Source organism: Petaurus breviceps, unplaced genomic scaffold, assembly GCF_028583685.1.
Source record: "Petaurus breviceps papuanus isolate PSGF00001 unplaced genomic scaffold, PetGlider_PUasm1.0 90730, whole genome shotgun sequence".
In the NCBI taxonomy this organism is placed as follows: Eukaryota; Metazoa; Chordata; class Mammalia; order Diprotodontia; family Petauridae; genus Petaurus; species Petaurus breviceps.
The window spans coordinates 13,636,520-13,652,614 of record NW_027187324.1 but is presented as its reverse complement, the minus strand read 5'-3'; the positions used below and the strand labels follow the sequence as shown (position 1 = coordinate 13,652,614).

The 16,095-nt window shown below is 37.8% G+C and overlaps 1 protein-coding gene across 2 annotated transcripts in view; it reads left to right on the top strand.

Annotated features, from left to right (window-relative positions):
* The window catches only part of MYCBP2 (MYC binding protein 2), a 301,197-nt gene extending 298,195 nt beyond the window's left edge, over positions 1 to 3,002 (top strand). For both annotated transcript variants that reach the window (XM_069066842.1, XM_069066841.1), the window contains one exon: positions 2,188 to 3,002. In XM_069066842.1, the coding sequence (XP_068922943.1) occupies positions 2,188 to 2,303 (116 nt within the window). In that variant the 3' untranslated portion in view covers positions 2,304 to 3,002. The remainder of the gene's footprint in view (positions 1 to 2,187) is intronic.
* The last annotated feature ends 13,093 nt before the right edge of the window (positions 3,003 to 16,095 follow it).

Here is a 16,095-nt window from a genome sequence, read left to right as displayed (position 1 = left end):
CTAACATCCTCCCATCGCTGTTAGAATCTTAATCTTCATTGTCAGAATCCTTGTATTATATACATACCGTGTTTCCCCGATAATAAGACACTGTCTTATTATTTTTTTGGACAGAAAAACATCAGAGGGCTTATTTTCAGGGGAGGGCTTATTGTAATGAACATTGACAGCAATTTTAATAAACAGGTAAATGTGAACAAAAAAATGTACCTTTATTGAATAATGAATTCAATAAAGAACAGGATGACACGCTCACTGCTGCAGCTCTGATTGGATGCAGCTCAGAGCGCGGCGTGTGTTTCCCGGGGAGGGGGGGGGAAAGGTGCATACAGAGGGTACCGTAATGTAGCTTGTAGCGCAGGGGATCACCTTCACTACAGTAGCAATCTCAATAGGGCTTATTTTTGGGAATATTTTATTTTAGAGGAATCTTACACAGTAAGGGGAGGGCTTATTTTCGGGATAGGTCTTATTATCGGGGAAACACGGGTATTTAAGACTGTAATTAACAGTGCTTCTGTAGCCACATTCAGCTTTGGCATTTTGTCCTTCACTTGTCCTGGGCCTTACAGAAGAATTGAGTGTACATGGTTCTCTGCCAAAGAGGCACACCAGCTTACTTCCCTCCTCTTCCATAGGCATCAAGTCTCTACTTAAGTGCTTGCTGGCCCTTAGACTTTGGCTAATAGTTCTTACCTCAGGACTCCCTTCTGCTAGTCCTTTATTTCTCTTCAAATTTTCCTTCTTCTGTATAAGAAGATGGAGATTTTAAAAAGTGTTACCTCCTTCTTGGGTCTCCTTGATCTAGTCCTCTGCTATTCATTTTCCTCTAATGAGGATTAGAGTTTATCTCAGTGTGACCACAGAAAAACCAGCTGTTATTGGTGCCTCTTTCAGCAATGTTGCTCAAGAGGAAACTTGTGTTTTGTAAAGTTGCTACCTCAAGCTTGTCAGTTGAAGCTGAATTAGCTTAAGGTGAGCACAACCAATGAGCCACTAAATAATTTTGGTTCTGTTCTTAGAGAAGCAAAAACCCTTTTTTAGTTTTAAACTCTGAATTATCACAAGGAAATAAATGTATAAACAGAGACATGAGGCTACTCCATAATTATGCAATGATTGGGTTTTTAGCGAGCTTAGTTCACTTCTTGCTGTCCAAAAAGTTTCATTTCCTTTTTTTATATGCCATAAATTGAATTAATTGTTCATATTTTTTGAAGAACCTATTATTGCTGAGGTAAAAATCAAGCACTGTTTGATTTAAAAAAAAAAACAATATTAATCCTGATTCTTCCTACTTTTAGCTTTCCTTAGGGCCAAGGTAAAAAAACACAGTATTATTAGTACATGGCCATTGAATCTTAATGTTATTTTATTTTCTTTATCTTTGAGGAGGAAGCAGCCAGAATCCTACATTTTTTAGCCAAGATTATTTTCTGCCACAGCAAAATCTACGTATTCATTACAAAGCTATGTACTCATTGTATAATTTGTAGGCAATGCTAAAACAAAGAGAAACTTTCGTGTGCTTTTTGATCCAGTGACACTGGCCTCCTTGCTGTTCCACAAACAAGACACTGCATCTCTTGTCTCTGGGCATTCTCTCTGGCTGTGCTCCATGCCTGGAACACACTCCCTCCTCCACTCCAACTGCTGACCTCACTGGCTTCCTTTAAGTCCCAACTAAAATCTCACCTTTTTTACGGGAAGTCATCTCTAAACCTTCTTAATTTCAGTATTTTCCCTCTTTTAATTGCTTCCTATTTATTCTCTAAATACCTTGCTTTTTATATATTTTCTTGTTGTCTTCCCTGTTAGACTGTAAGTTGACAGGGGCAGGTAGGTGGTGCAGTGAATAGAGCACCGGCCCTGGAGTCAGGAGAACCTAAGTTCAAATCTGGCCTCAGACACTTAATATAAAAACTACCCATGTGACCTTGGGCAAGTCTCTTAACCCCAATTGCCCCACTTCCCCCCTCCAAAAAGAAAAAAAAAAAAGATTGTAAGTTTCTTGAGGGCATAAACTTGTCTTTTGCCTCTTTGTATCCCCAGCACTTATCACTGTGCCTGGCACTTAGTGGGTGTTTAATAAATGTTTATTGATTGATTGTAATTGAATCACAGGTTTGAATGACAATATTCTTTAATTTGTGTTAAATAATCTTTTGTTTCCTTACAACTTCATAGGTCCCAAAGGCAAACAATTGGAAGGAACAGAATGTCCACTACATGTTGTCCATCCACTTACCGGAGAAGAATTTGCTCTGGGTTGTGGGGTTTGTAGAAATGCTCACACATTTTAGACCATCTAATTTTATTTGCCCAAAAAACAGCTGCCCTTGTCACGAAGAGAATACGGTGGACTCTATACAGTTCTCAGGATGAGGATGGGACCATTTTAAAATTTAAAGAAAAAAAAAATTTACAGTGCAAGAAGGATGCCAAATACCATGTACATAATTCTTGCTGTGAAAAAAAAAGCCTTTTTTTTTTAACCAAGACATCCACCTTGTGAGATGTTTGCATGTGGCCATTACAGTCATCGGCTATGAAGCATTGAATATTTATAGATAATTGATATAAAAGGATCACCATGCCCATAGACTACAAATGATGCTGGCTATCAGGCAAAGAAAATTTCAAAAAATCATTGGTTATTGTATACTGACTTTTTGTAAACCTGTACAATTGTAACTGCATCACGGGAGGGGGTAAAAAGAAGAATATTCTGGTTTATTTCCTAGACTGTTATAAAATTGTGTTTGGAAGGCATATTAATGTAATAAGCATCACACTGTATATAAAGATATCAATGTTTGTCCTGTATAAGAATTACTAAATTACAAAAGCAATTTCATTTAAACTTCTAGGTTATGTTTGAGCCTGAAATTTTAATGAAGTGCAATACTGAGTGTGCCTCATATCTTGCAGCTGTAAACATAATGGAATGTACATGTCAATAAAGCCACTGTACATTTTTATACAGTGATAAAGTCTAACAAGCGTGTAAGGTTGTATTTGAGAAACAAAACATACAGTGAACAAAATGTTCCCAGTGGTTCCTAACATTCTTAAAGCATTCATTGGTGGGGTGGTAGAGAAGGGTGAATGGGAGAGAGATATAACAGCGCTTCTTGTTTCATTAAGTATCTATATTCCTTATGTAGGCCATTTTTTACTCCCATTATATAATAATGTACTTTAAAGTTATTCAATAGGAATTTTGTTTTTTTAATTCCACCAGGCCTTGTGATTTTATTAGTATAGAGAGCTAACTATGAGGAATTTCCCCTAACAATATACTTTCTCTGCAACTTTTAGTGTTAGAGCTGACTGGGGCACTGAAGGTTGAGGACTGGCATATGAATCCAGCTAAATGGGTCAAAGGCAGGACCTGACAGATCTTCTTGCCTCTGAGGGCAGCACTCTATTCTTGTTGCCATGATGCCTCTCATGAAAAAAATAGCAATTTTCATAACAGTAAAGAAGCATTGTGCAAGTAGAACAAGAATTATTTAAAGTATAAACTATAGATCTGGTTTTATATTGTTATAAATTCTATTAGATTTTGAATTGAATATGTAGGATATAGAGGCAGGTAGATGACTTAGTGGATAGAGCACTGGGTCTGAAAACAGGCATACCTGAGTTCAGATCCAACCCCAGACACTTACTAGCTATGTGACCCTGGGTAAATCATTTAAGCCTATTGACCTTAAACCATTGGAGAAGGAAATGGCAAACCACTCCAGTATCTTCACCAAGAAAACCCCATATGGGGTAACAGAGAGTTGGACATGACTGAATGACTGAACAACAACATAGGATATAATGCAGTGTGTTTATGTGGTCATAGAAGGCTGAAAAAAAATTATCAGTGAGCAGAAACAAAGTTCCTTTAAAGATAGCTGGTACAGTATAAAAGAGCAGAAAATTAGAAGTAAAAAGTATATATGCATATATATATATATATATATATATATATACATACATACATACATAAGTGGGTGTATATGTCTCCAAAGTCATGTAACTTCACTGGACCTTTGTCTCTTCATCTGGGAAATAAAGGGGTTAAACTAGAAACCTTTCCAAAATCCCTTCAAGTGCTAACATTTTGTAATGTTACTAACCAACAGCTTAATGAACTTTTAATATGGTCAGACCACGCAATGATTTTAGATAATTATCCCTATAGTTAATCCCATTGAAGACAATGTATGATTTGCTGTTTTGGAAATCAAAAATTATATCAGTTGTCATCTGATTTTGTTATATTTTATTGTTATATAACTCAAATTGCCATTCACATATTTTTTTTGAATTGCATGTTAAGTAGAGGTAGTGTGGTAGAGTGATAGAAGAACAGTCTTGGAGTGACGAACTAGGTTCAAGTCCTAATTATGACACAAACAGCTGTGTGTCCATGGCCAAGTCACTTAACATCCCAGAATTCCCCAGGCAATTCTCTAAGGCTTTTAATCTGCATCAGGAAAAGGTTTTCACACCAGGAATTCCTAACACAAATGAAACTTCAGGTTGGAGAGAAGAGGGATATGTGTAGGGCCTATTAAATAAGAAAAAGATACATGCACAAATCAATATATGATAAGTACCTTCCAGACAAGTACAAACAGAAGTTCGGAAGCAGAGGGGTCATTTCCAGAACAATTAGGAAAATTTCCCGTTTAGGCCTTGAAAAAAGAGTGATAATGCCAGGATATGCTCTGTTAGGCAGTATTCTCCATAAGGCTTCCTCAGCCTAGTCTAGTGATTTAGGCTCAGGATTAGAATACAATGAGGAACTCTTCGAACATAAATGCAAAAATAACTTAATTAGTTGCAAAGGATAAAAAGAATTCTTAAGTTTCAAAAAATACTAATTCAGGTAAAAAGGAGTATATCCACAATAAAAATGAAAATATCCACATTTACCCATGGCAGCTTGCCACGCTAGTTCAGAAAGCCCCAAGCTATGACAGAAGCCTCTGACGCCAAATCCCCCATAAGTTAGATTTTCATTTTCTCCCTCTTCAAGTATCAAGAAAGTCAAATGCTGCTCCTCCTCCTCCTCCCCCTTAAAGGACTAGCCCAGCATACATAAGAAAGGTATTCTTCCTTCACAGGCAAAGTGAACTTCATGGAGGTCAGAAAGTGAAAGGGATATTCAAGTAATACTGAGTTGTCCATTTTAGTGCATATAAGATACATAGAAGAAAATAGTGAGAAATGAGGCTAGAAAAGTATAGAATCTTGAGAATTGGAAGTTATAAACTTTAAATCTGTGCTTCACTCACTGCAAGAATCCCCACTAGCTAGTTTTATTTGCCTAGGGGGAAAAACAGCTGTTCTTGTCTGTAAGAAAACATGGTAGAATTTATATGTTTCTCAGAGTGGTAATGCCACAGAAGAAGGGGTTTTTGAGAAAATGTACAGCAAAAAAAAAGGAAGCCAAGTATACTTTCTGTGAGAAATAATCCTTTTTTTTTTAAAACCAAGACATCCCTAACAGGTAGTCATCTAAACTTTACTTCAAAGATTATAAGGAATTTATTCTAAGTACTAAGACCTATACTTTATAAAGCAGACCATTTATTTTGAGACAGATTTAATTGTTAGCAGCCTTATTTTGAACCAAGCTTTGCTGCCTTGTGACTTCTACTTACTGGGACTTTGTAAGTCTATTCTTTCTTTCATGTGACAGGTCTTCATATAACTGATTGACAACTAACGTCACCCCACTCCCCAGCCACTTCTCTTCTAGTCTAATCATCTGTGGTTCCTTCAACTGGGCCTTGTATAATATTGCTTCCAGACGTCTCACTCCTCTGGACACATACCTCCAGATGTCCTGGTTTGTCAGTGTCCTTTGTAAATATGATGACCACTGCAAAATGCAATAGTACTTTCAGTCTGAACACTGTAACCCCAATAATGGACCCTAAGAAAACATTAGACATTTTGACCTATGTTAGTATTGATTCATACCAACCTTGCACTCATAAAATTCCTAAATCTTTTGCATTAACTAGCTTCTACGTAAGTCTCCCTGATACAGTGATATAATCGATATACTTTGATCCCCAGATTTTAAGTGCTGGCAGGGGCCAGAGAGGACATCTATGAAATTTCCACCCAACCCAGAATCCCTGATACAAAATCCACAATGGTTGATCCAACATCTGCTTGAAGACCACTTTCGGGGGAAATCTGTTTGACTTTCGGATAGTTCTAATTATTAGGAAATTTTTCCTTATGTCAACCTGAATTTGCTTTTTTGTAACTTCCATGCTTTATTCCTAGTACTGCTCCCTAGGCCTAAACTGAACAGGTTCAATCCCACTTCAACAAGATACTCAAGAAAGCTATTTTATCTTACCTCTACTAAGTCTTTTCTACCATAGGCTAACCATCCCTAATTCAAATTATCTACATATAGGTCTTCAAAATTTCATTCTTGTTTAATTTTCCCTACAGGATTTTAGGTCATTCTTTCTCTGCATGCTTTAAAATCTGCCCCCCAACTTCTAACAATCTAGCATGTGTGTCGGAGTTGTTTTCTAAATATCTTGATACTTCCTCTGTCTTTTAAAGGATGAAACTACTTAGAACAGTCACAAATTTATTAACTGTAAGGGTTTTGGTAAAGAGAAAGCCCCAGAAGATTCTTCCAGATAGTTGAATTTTCCCTTCACTGCAATAGGATACTTCCATACTAGATTTTTAATATATTTCCCAAACTCCTCATCTAATTATTCTCTTGTTCAAGAAATCTGTTTTATGCCCACTACAAATTAAATGACATATAAAACACTTCAAAGAACTTAAAGTGCCATTTAAGTTCTAGCTATTATCATTATAACAATATCACTTTTTTTCTACATTCCACCACACCGTATTCTTGTCCTTAAACAACTGAATTTCCTCACGTGAGTATATTATTATTTTTTTCCTTTTTTTAATCAACTTAACCACAAATTTAATTCTCAATATACAAAGAACAAAAAAGAGGGCTGTAGATGAAATTGAATATTTTGTTTTGAAATGTACATTACCGTGTTTCCCCAATAATAAGACACTGTCTTATTAATTTTTTTTGGACAGAAAAACACCAGAGGGCTTATTTTCAGGGGAGGTCTTATTTTAATGAACATTGACAGCAATTTTAATAAACAGGTAAATGTGAACAAAAAAATGTACCTTTATTCAATAATGATCATGTCATCTTCTTCAACAACATCGTCATAAGTGTCCATACCCTGAATTCCGTCCTGGATGTCTTGCGCCTCCATTTCCTTCAGAAGAAGTGGACCCAATCTGTCATGTCCAGCAATATAGCTCTCTTTAAATGAATATGTCTTGTCCAGGTAACCTGCTCATAGTGCCTTGGCGACACAGCTGTCAGTAATTTTATCCCATGACTTCTTCACCCAAGTCACGACTTCTTGCAGACAGGGCTTCACAAAGTTTCCACGCTGATTTCTTTCCATTCTATTTTCAATGTAGTCATTGACTTCCATGTGCAAATGGTCCTTGAATGGCTTCTTTATTGCAATATCAAGGGTCTGGAGATAGGCAGTCATTCCTGCAGGAATCATTACTTGATCTATTCTTCTCTCTGCAAGGAAGTTCTTCATTTCTTTAGCGCGGTGAGTGCTGGCTGAATCCCAGACTATCAGACCTCTTTGGTTACCTCGCATAACAAGTGGCAGCATTAAATCAACCCACTTTCTTATAACGGCTTGTGTACACCAGGCTTTTTTGGTTTCAAGAACGTAAATGCCAGATACATATTCAATCTTATCTTTCTTGCCCTTACTGATGATTAGAGGTGTGGCTTTCTTTCCATCCAAACGAATTGCCAAAACACAGGTGACCCGTGCACTTTCATAACCAGTGGTGGGAATGTAGGTTGACGTTGCACCCCTGTGATGAATTGTTGTTTGAGATCCTTGTCCCATAAACACTGCAGTTTCATCCATAGCAATCATATTGCAGGTTTGGTACTTGGAAATGTCGGTCCTATCAATAAAGGACTTGAATGCAAGTGCACGTTTAATAACTTCAGCATCTTCCAGCTTAAACAGTGTTGTTGATCTTCTTAGGGACAGTTCATACCGTTGAAGGAAACCATCCAACCAGTGTTGTGATGCTTTGAATCCTTCTGAGACCATTTCAAACTCTGGTGCCATTGAAAGGGCAAATGCTTGAATATCAGCCCTGCGCACAACCAAGGCCTTTGCTCTCCTGTCAGCAACCCATTCACCAATGAGGATCTCCAAGTCAGGATATAAGGGCTGCCAACCTGATCCAGACCTGTGCTTTTTCCCTTTTCCCTCATCCACCTGTTGATTGAGGTTATTATAATCTGCTCTCCATTTGCTGACCATTCAAAGATCCAAAAGTTCTTCTTTACAGAAAACTGCAAGATTCTTGCCATGTGACTCCTCTACAATTGCTTTCTTATACTCAACAGTATAGCTCTTCCTTTTTGTACTCATGTCTGGGGGTCAAAACAGACAGAATAATAAAATTATGACCATCAGTCCTTCTTTTCACTCCATCATGCCCCCTGAGTTCTTCTTTTTTCCTCCATCATGCCCTTTTTATCCTCCATCATGCCCCCTCACTGCCGCTTACATACCGCATTTTTATGTTGTCCTGCCTCAGCTCTCAATGGTGCCAGCAAGCAAATCACTGGGGAAGAACAGGATGACGAGCTCACTGCTGCAGCTTTGATTGGATGTAGCTCGGAGCACGGCGTGCGTTTCGGGGGGGGGGGGGGAGGGGGGAGGGGGAGGGTAGCGTAATGTAGCGTGTAGCGCAGGGGATCACCTTCACTACAGTAGCAATCTCAATAGGGCTTATTTTCGGGATAGGTCTTATTATCGGGGAAACACGGTACATATATAATTTTACAAAGTAGTTCAAAATAGTGCTGTTTGTGTCATTTTTGTTTTCTATGTATTTTTAATGTTTTATTGAGGCTCTTTTTTCCTTTTTGCATCTCTATCATACTTACTAACAGCCCATTCCCTAAAAAGAACCTCTTCTTTGTAACAAGTATTGGCAAGCAAAACAAATTAACCCAGTCTCTTCTGAAAATGTATCTCATTTTCTACCTTTTTTACACTGTCACCTTTCTATCCAGAGATGAAAAGAACACTTCATATCTGTCTTTTGAGGTCATAGCTGGTCACTGAGGAGATCAAAGATCTGAAGTCCTTTGAAGTGGTTTTTTTTTATTTAAAATTTTTTATTTCAAATTTGAAGGTATTTCATATACAAAGAAGAAAAGGAAAAAATGATTATATAGGAAACTGAATTTCTATTATATATAGCTTGGATTTTTTAAGTATATGATACATTGAGTACATAAGTTCTAAAACTGTGCCTCTTAACTATATCTCCTGATGAATCTCATTCTCTCCAGTTCTTTGCAATTTTTTTTTGTAAATAACATTTTATTTTTCCAATTAATGTAAAGATAGTTGTCAGCATTCACTTTTTATAAGATTTTCAGTTCCAAAATTTTTCTCGCCTTCCCCAAGATGGCAAGCAATCTGATAGAGGTCATACATGTGAAATCATGTTAAACATATTTCCACATTAGTGACATTGTCAAAGAAGAAACAGAACAAAAGGGGAAAAATGTGAAAAACAAAAAAAGTGAAAATAGTATCCTTCGATCTTCAGATTCCATAGTTCTTTCTCTGGATGCGCATAGCATTTTCCATCATAAATCTTTTAGAATTGTCTTGGATCATTGTCTTGCTGAGTTAAATCTATGATCACTGATCATCCAGCAGTGTTGCTATTACTGGGTGCAATATTCTCCTAGTTCTGCTCACTTTACTCAGCATCAGTCCATTTAAGCCTTTCCAGGTTTTTCTGAAATCTTCCTGCTCATCATTTCTCATAGCATAAGAGTATTCCATTACATTCATATACCACAACTTGTTCAGCCATTCTGCAATTCAGCATTCTGATGGTCATTCCCTCAATTTCCAGTTCTTTGCCACTACATAAGGAGCTACTACAAATATTTTTGTACATGCAAGTCCTTTTCCCTTTTTTATGATCCCTTTGGGATACAGACCTAGTAGTGGTATTTCTGGATTAAAGGTCATGCACAGTTTGATTGCCCTTTGGGCATAGTTCCAAATTGTTCTTCATAATTATTGGATCAGTTCACACCTCTACCAACAACACATACTGTCCCAACTTTCTCACATCTCCAATATTTATCATTTTTCTTTCTGTCATATTAGTCAATCTGATAGGTATAAGGCACAACCTCAGAGTTGTTTTAATTTATCTGCACTTTTAAAGTGCTTCATTGATGCCCTTGGATGGGGGGGATGACTATCTCCCTCCCTCTGCTCCCCAAGCCTGCCACCAAAATTTTTTTAAACCCTCCTTTGTAACTGATAAGCATAGTTGAACCAAACATTCCACACATTAGCTATATCTGAAGATGTATGTCTTATTCTTTATCTCTAATCTATCACCTTTCTGTCAAGAAGTAGTCAGCATGTTTTGTCAACCAGTCCTCTGGTGGTAATTGACCATTGCGTTGATCAGACTTCTTAAGTCTTCCAAAGTTGTTTTTCTTTATAATGTTGCAGTCCTGGTGCAGATCTTTCTGCTTGTTCCACTCACTTCACTCTGCAGCAATTCATATCTTCTCCCAACTTTTTCAGAATCCGTCCCTTTTATTCTTTCTTACAATACAATTACATTCCATTATAGACATATACCAAAGTTGGTTCAGTTGACAGGCACAACCTTTGTTTCCAGTTCTTTGCTACAACAAAAAGTGCTAATATAAATAATTTTTTAAATAATGTTCCTTCGCTCTGTTTGACCTCTTTGGGGGTATATATCTAATAATGGTTTCACTGGGACAAAGAGTATCTACAGGTTACTTCTGGAGTCCCAACATGTTTTCCAGAATGGTTGGAATAATTCACAGTTCCACCAACCATAGAAAAGTATTCCTGGAGCGGCCAGGTAGCACAGCGAGTAAGAGCACTGACTCCAGTGTTGAGAAGACCTGGAGATCGAATCCCAGGCTCAGACACTTAGCACCCACCCAGAAACACCTGGCCGTGTAACCTTGAGCAAGTTACTTAACCCCAATTGCTTAGGGGCAGCCAGGTGGCTCAACCAGTAAGAGCACTGGCTCCAGTGTTGGGATGACCTGGATCAAATCCGGGCTCAGATACTCAGCACCACACCCAGAAATAACTGGCTGTGTAACCTTGAGCAAGTTACTTAACCCTGATTGCTTTAAAAAAAAAGTATTCCTATCTTCCCATAGACATTCCAACAATTGCCATTGTCATGAGCTTATGTCACTAATAGGGGGTGCTACTGTATTCGCTCCCTTTTAATCTACTCTGCTCCTTCTCAAAAAGGTGATACCCTTCCACAGTCAAATTCTAGTCACTAATGCCATCACATTAAGTCTATAGTGCCTACAAGGTCCTTACATTTGCATCTCTGTTTCAGCTTGTTTATGGGTTTTATTGAAGAGCAATGTGATATAATGAAGCACTCGTTCTGGAGTAAGAGGTCTAAAATAATTTTTATCTGTGTGATCATAGGCAAAGTACTTAATCTTTCTGAGTGTTTGTTTCCTCACGTGTAAAATGGGGATAGTAATCCTTTCACTACCTACCTCACAGGGTTGTTGTGCGGAAAGCACTTTGTAAACCTTAAAAACATAAATGTGAGTTGTTGTTATTGTTGTTGTTGTTGTAAGTATTTCTGCTGGCACCCATGAACTATCAATATCTCCGTGGTACCAGAGTTATCAGGTATATAGGCCAGGTTGTTTTTGTTATTGAGGTTTTTTTTTTCCTTTCCTTTTCTGCAAAGAAGATTTGCAAAAATCTAATCAAGAGGTCATAGTCCTCTTGATTAGATTTGTAAGACTACAGATAATATGTTTTTACCAGCCCTTGGTAAAATCATTCCATGCTTTAAAAGAGCCTATCATAAGATCATAGGTTTAGACCAGCAAAGGATAAAAGAGAAAGCCAGAGAGACAGAAAGAGTGAGACTCTCACATTTAGTAGCTAGGTGATCCTCTGGGCAAATTACTTAATATCTGTGTGCATCAATGTCCTCAGATGTAAGATGGGGAAAATAATACCTACCTTTATAATAATACAATGAGATAATATTTGAAAAGTGCTTCTTACAATTCATGGCACATAGTAGATGCTTAATAAATGTTTCTTTCCTTCCTTCCTATGTTCCAGGCACTGTACTAAGTGCCAGGAGTACAGATACAAGCTAACAAGACAGTCTCTACCTTCAAAGAGCTTACATTCTAATGGTGAAAGACACTGCTTAAAGAGGAGCTAGAAAAAAGGAACCACCCAAGGCAAGTGGAGAAGTCCAGGGAGAGAACTGAGCCAAAGTGGTGAGCATGGCTGGGCGGTATAATGGTGATTTGGAGAGGGAGTCACCAATCAGGAAAGTGAGGCTTCAGGGCAGAGATTTTTTTTCAGTGTGAGAAGACAGTTACTTGGCCAGGAGGTTGAGAACTCTAGTGAGTCAGCTGATCCCAAAAGTTATCTAATACAATTCCCCTATTTTACAGACAAGAGGGAAAGCTCCCAGGAAAGTTGTTGGACTAAGATCAGTTAAGCGACAGAGTTGGAATATGAAATGAGGTCATCTATTACTCTAAATCCAATTGTTCAGTGGTTTCATTTGTGTCTGACTCTTTGTGACCACATCTGCAGTTTTCTTGATAAAGATATTGGAGTGGTTTGCCATTTCCTTCTCCAGTTCATTTTACAGATGAGGAAACTGAGGCAAAGGTTAAGTGGCTTGCCCAGGGTCACACAGCTAGTAAATGTCTGAGCCAAATTAAACTTAAGTCTTCTTGACTTTAAGCCCAGTGTTCTTTCCACTGGGTCACCTAGTTGCCCCCTAATTTAGTACTTTTCTATGTTTAAACATCTGGTCCAGAAATATAAACCCATGATTTCTGACAGGCAGACAAATTACCCTTAGCTTTAATGGATGAAGATTGTATAGGAGGAGAATTTGAGCTGAAGAAGTTATTGTTAAGTATATTTAGAGGGTTTGGGAAATGGGAACAAGTCCAGAGATTGAATTTGTGAAAGATTTTGGAGGACTTCAGAAATTTGAAGAACTTAAAACACTAGGATCTGGAAAGAAGGGCAAAAGGAGAAAAACTAGAGAAGAAGAAAGTTGCAAGATAAGGAAAATGGGTAGAGTAAGAAGTAGAATGGCAGCTACAAAGCTGAAAACCCCCACCACAGTTCTGAGGGTTACTAACAAGGACTGAGGGACATCATAAGTGCATAGAGTAGATGAGATGATACTTAGCTATAGGGAAAAGGCAAAGTTGCTCGATTTTTATTTTGTTTTTATTTTCTTTGCCAGGGAAAATGACCTTTTGACCAGAAAGTACAGAACAAAAATAGCAGATGCCCCAGATAAGTACAATTGTAAGAGAACACCTAATTGCCCTTGATTTCAAGTGTTGAGCCCCAGATAAACTGCCTTCTTTGGTACTGAACAAGCCAGTGAATGTGGTTGCTGAAGCACTTAGGGACATTTCAAAGACCATGGAGAATGGGAGAGATACTATAAGGCTGGAAAAGGACAGATGGTGTCCTAGTTTTCAACAAAGGGAAGAAAAATGAGCTTAACTTTAATTCTTGGCAAAATTCTAAGAAATCATTAGTGAACACCTAGAAAAGGAAGCCCTGATTACAAATAGCCAGTAGGGGTTTATCAAGAACACATCTTGGGGGCGGCCAGGTAGCACAGCAAGTAAGAGCACTGATCCCAGTGTTGGGATGACCTGGGGATGGAATCCAGGCTCAGACAGCACCCACCCAGAAACACCTGGCCATGTAACCTTGAGCAAGTTACTTAACCCCAATTGCTTTAAAAATAATAATAATAACACATCATGCCACACTAACCTTATTTCCCTTTTTTAGCAACCTTATGAAACTAGCCTATGGGGAGGGTTTCCTGATCCTTCCTCATCATATTATATTATATATATACTTAACTATCACATATTGTAACCCTTAATAGAATGTAAACTCCTGAAGGACAGGGACTGTTCTCTGCTTTGTCTCTCTATCCCCAGTATATAACACCTAACAAGGCATTCCTTACACATGGTAGGTAATGATTGGTTGGATTAGATTGGTAAATTAGGAGAATGCTATAAAGTTTACCTGAATTTAGCAAAACATTCAATAAAATATACCATGCAATTCTGTAAAGTGGTTGATGAGATGTGGGCAAGAAAATAGAAATTTAATATTTGGACCCAAAAAGTAGTCTTTAATCCATATCACCCTGAAAGAAGACTTCTAGTGGAGTATCCCCAGGGATCGTTGCTAGGTCTTGTGCTGCTGAACGTGTTTCTCAATGATTACATGAAGGCAGGGACAGCTAGTGGCACAGTGAATAGAGCACCGGCCCTGGAGTCTGGAGGACCTGAATTCAAATTTGGCCTCAGACACTTAACACAAAAACTAGCCATGTGACCTTGGGCAAGTCACTTAACCCCAATTGCCCTACCTCCCCTCCAAAAAAAAACAAAAAAAAATTTTTAATTAAAAAAAATGATTACATGAAGGCATTGATGCCATGCTTATAAAATTTGCACATCACACAAAACTTGAATGTGTAGCTAACAACTGAATGACCGACACAATAAAAAAAAAAAAAAGATCTTGATAATCAAACGTTAGATTACTATGGTCATTTACTACTGTGTCTTGTACCCCTAATTTAGTCCACTGATCTACCACTCTGTTTCTTAGTCAATACCAGATAGTTTTGATGATTGTTATTTAGTTTGAGATCTGGTAGGGTTAGGCTACTTTCCTTTGCAATTTTTTTTCATTAATCTATAACAATGAGCCAAATACATTAGGGTTAACAAAAATATCCACAAGTAAAAACTGAGAAAATCATAGTACTTTGTCTGAAAAAGATCTGGAGTTTTAATGAACAGCAAGCTCAATGAGGCAACAGTGTGATAAAGGAGATGTTTTTGTTAAGTTAATACGTTCTTGAACTTCGTTAATAGAAGCCTAGTTTCCATAAGTAAGGAGATAAGAGTTCTATATTTTGCTCTTGTCAAATCACATCTGGGTAGGAGTGTGTTCAGTACTGTGTTTTACAATTTAGAAACAACATTAATAAGCTGGACAATGTCCAAAGAAAGGATTCAAACTCATGCCATCTGAGGATTGGTTAAATAAACTGATGATACTTGTTCTGGAGAAGATTCTGGTGGGATATAATAGATCCTAAAATATTTTAAAAGTTGTCATATGGAAGATGGATTGAGCTTTTACTGGTTGACCCCAGAAAGCAGAAGTGGGGAGAAAACATGGAAGCTTCAAAAGAGATAAATTCAGGTTGATGTAAAGAAAAACTTCCTATTACATCTCTCTAAAATGCTATGGACAACCTTGGGAAGGGTGGATTTCCTCTTATTGAAGGTCTTCAAGCAAAGGCCAATTGACCACTTGTCAGAGATGTGAGGCAGAAGGGATTTTTTTTTTCATGTATAGGTTGGACCAAGTGACTCCTGAAGAGTCTTCCCACTCTAAAATTCAATGATTCAGTGAATATGATGAGAAGAAACAATTTTACGGTAGCCTAGATGGAGTCTGTGATTTTTACATTACTTCTTCAATCAAATGTATGTGCTCAAGAGGCATGCCAGCTTCCCTCTTAGGTGAACAGAGAAAAGAGGGAATCCTTACATCTGTGAGGAAATTGGAGAGTATAGAAGTATGACACAGAGAAGAAAGGGAAGGATGATTGAACATTGGAAGACGAGTAATGTTTAACCACCAGGTGGCACTGATAACCGCTAACCAAAATTCTAGTTCCAATAAGAACTAAGTCCTGGAACCTCACTTGCTCTGGTGGTTTCTATTCCCCAGCCTCTCTCCCAGGGAAGACATTCACTTCATTATTCCAAGAGTGGTGGTTAGTAGGGATTTAAGCAATCAGTTTTAACATCCAAAGATTGTTCAATTCCTCTTTCCAGAAAGAGACACACCTACC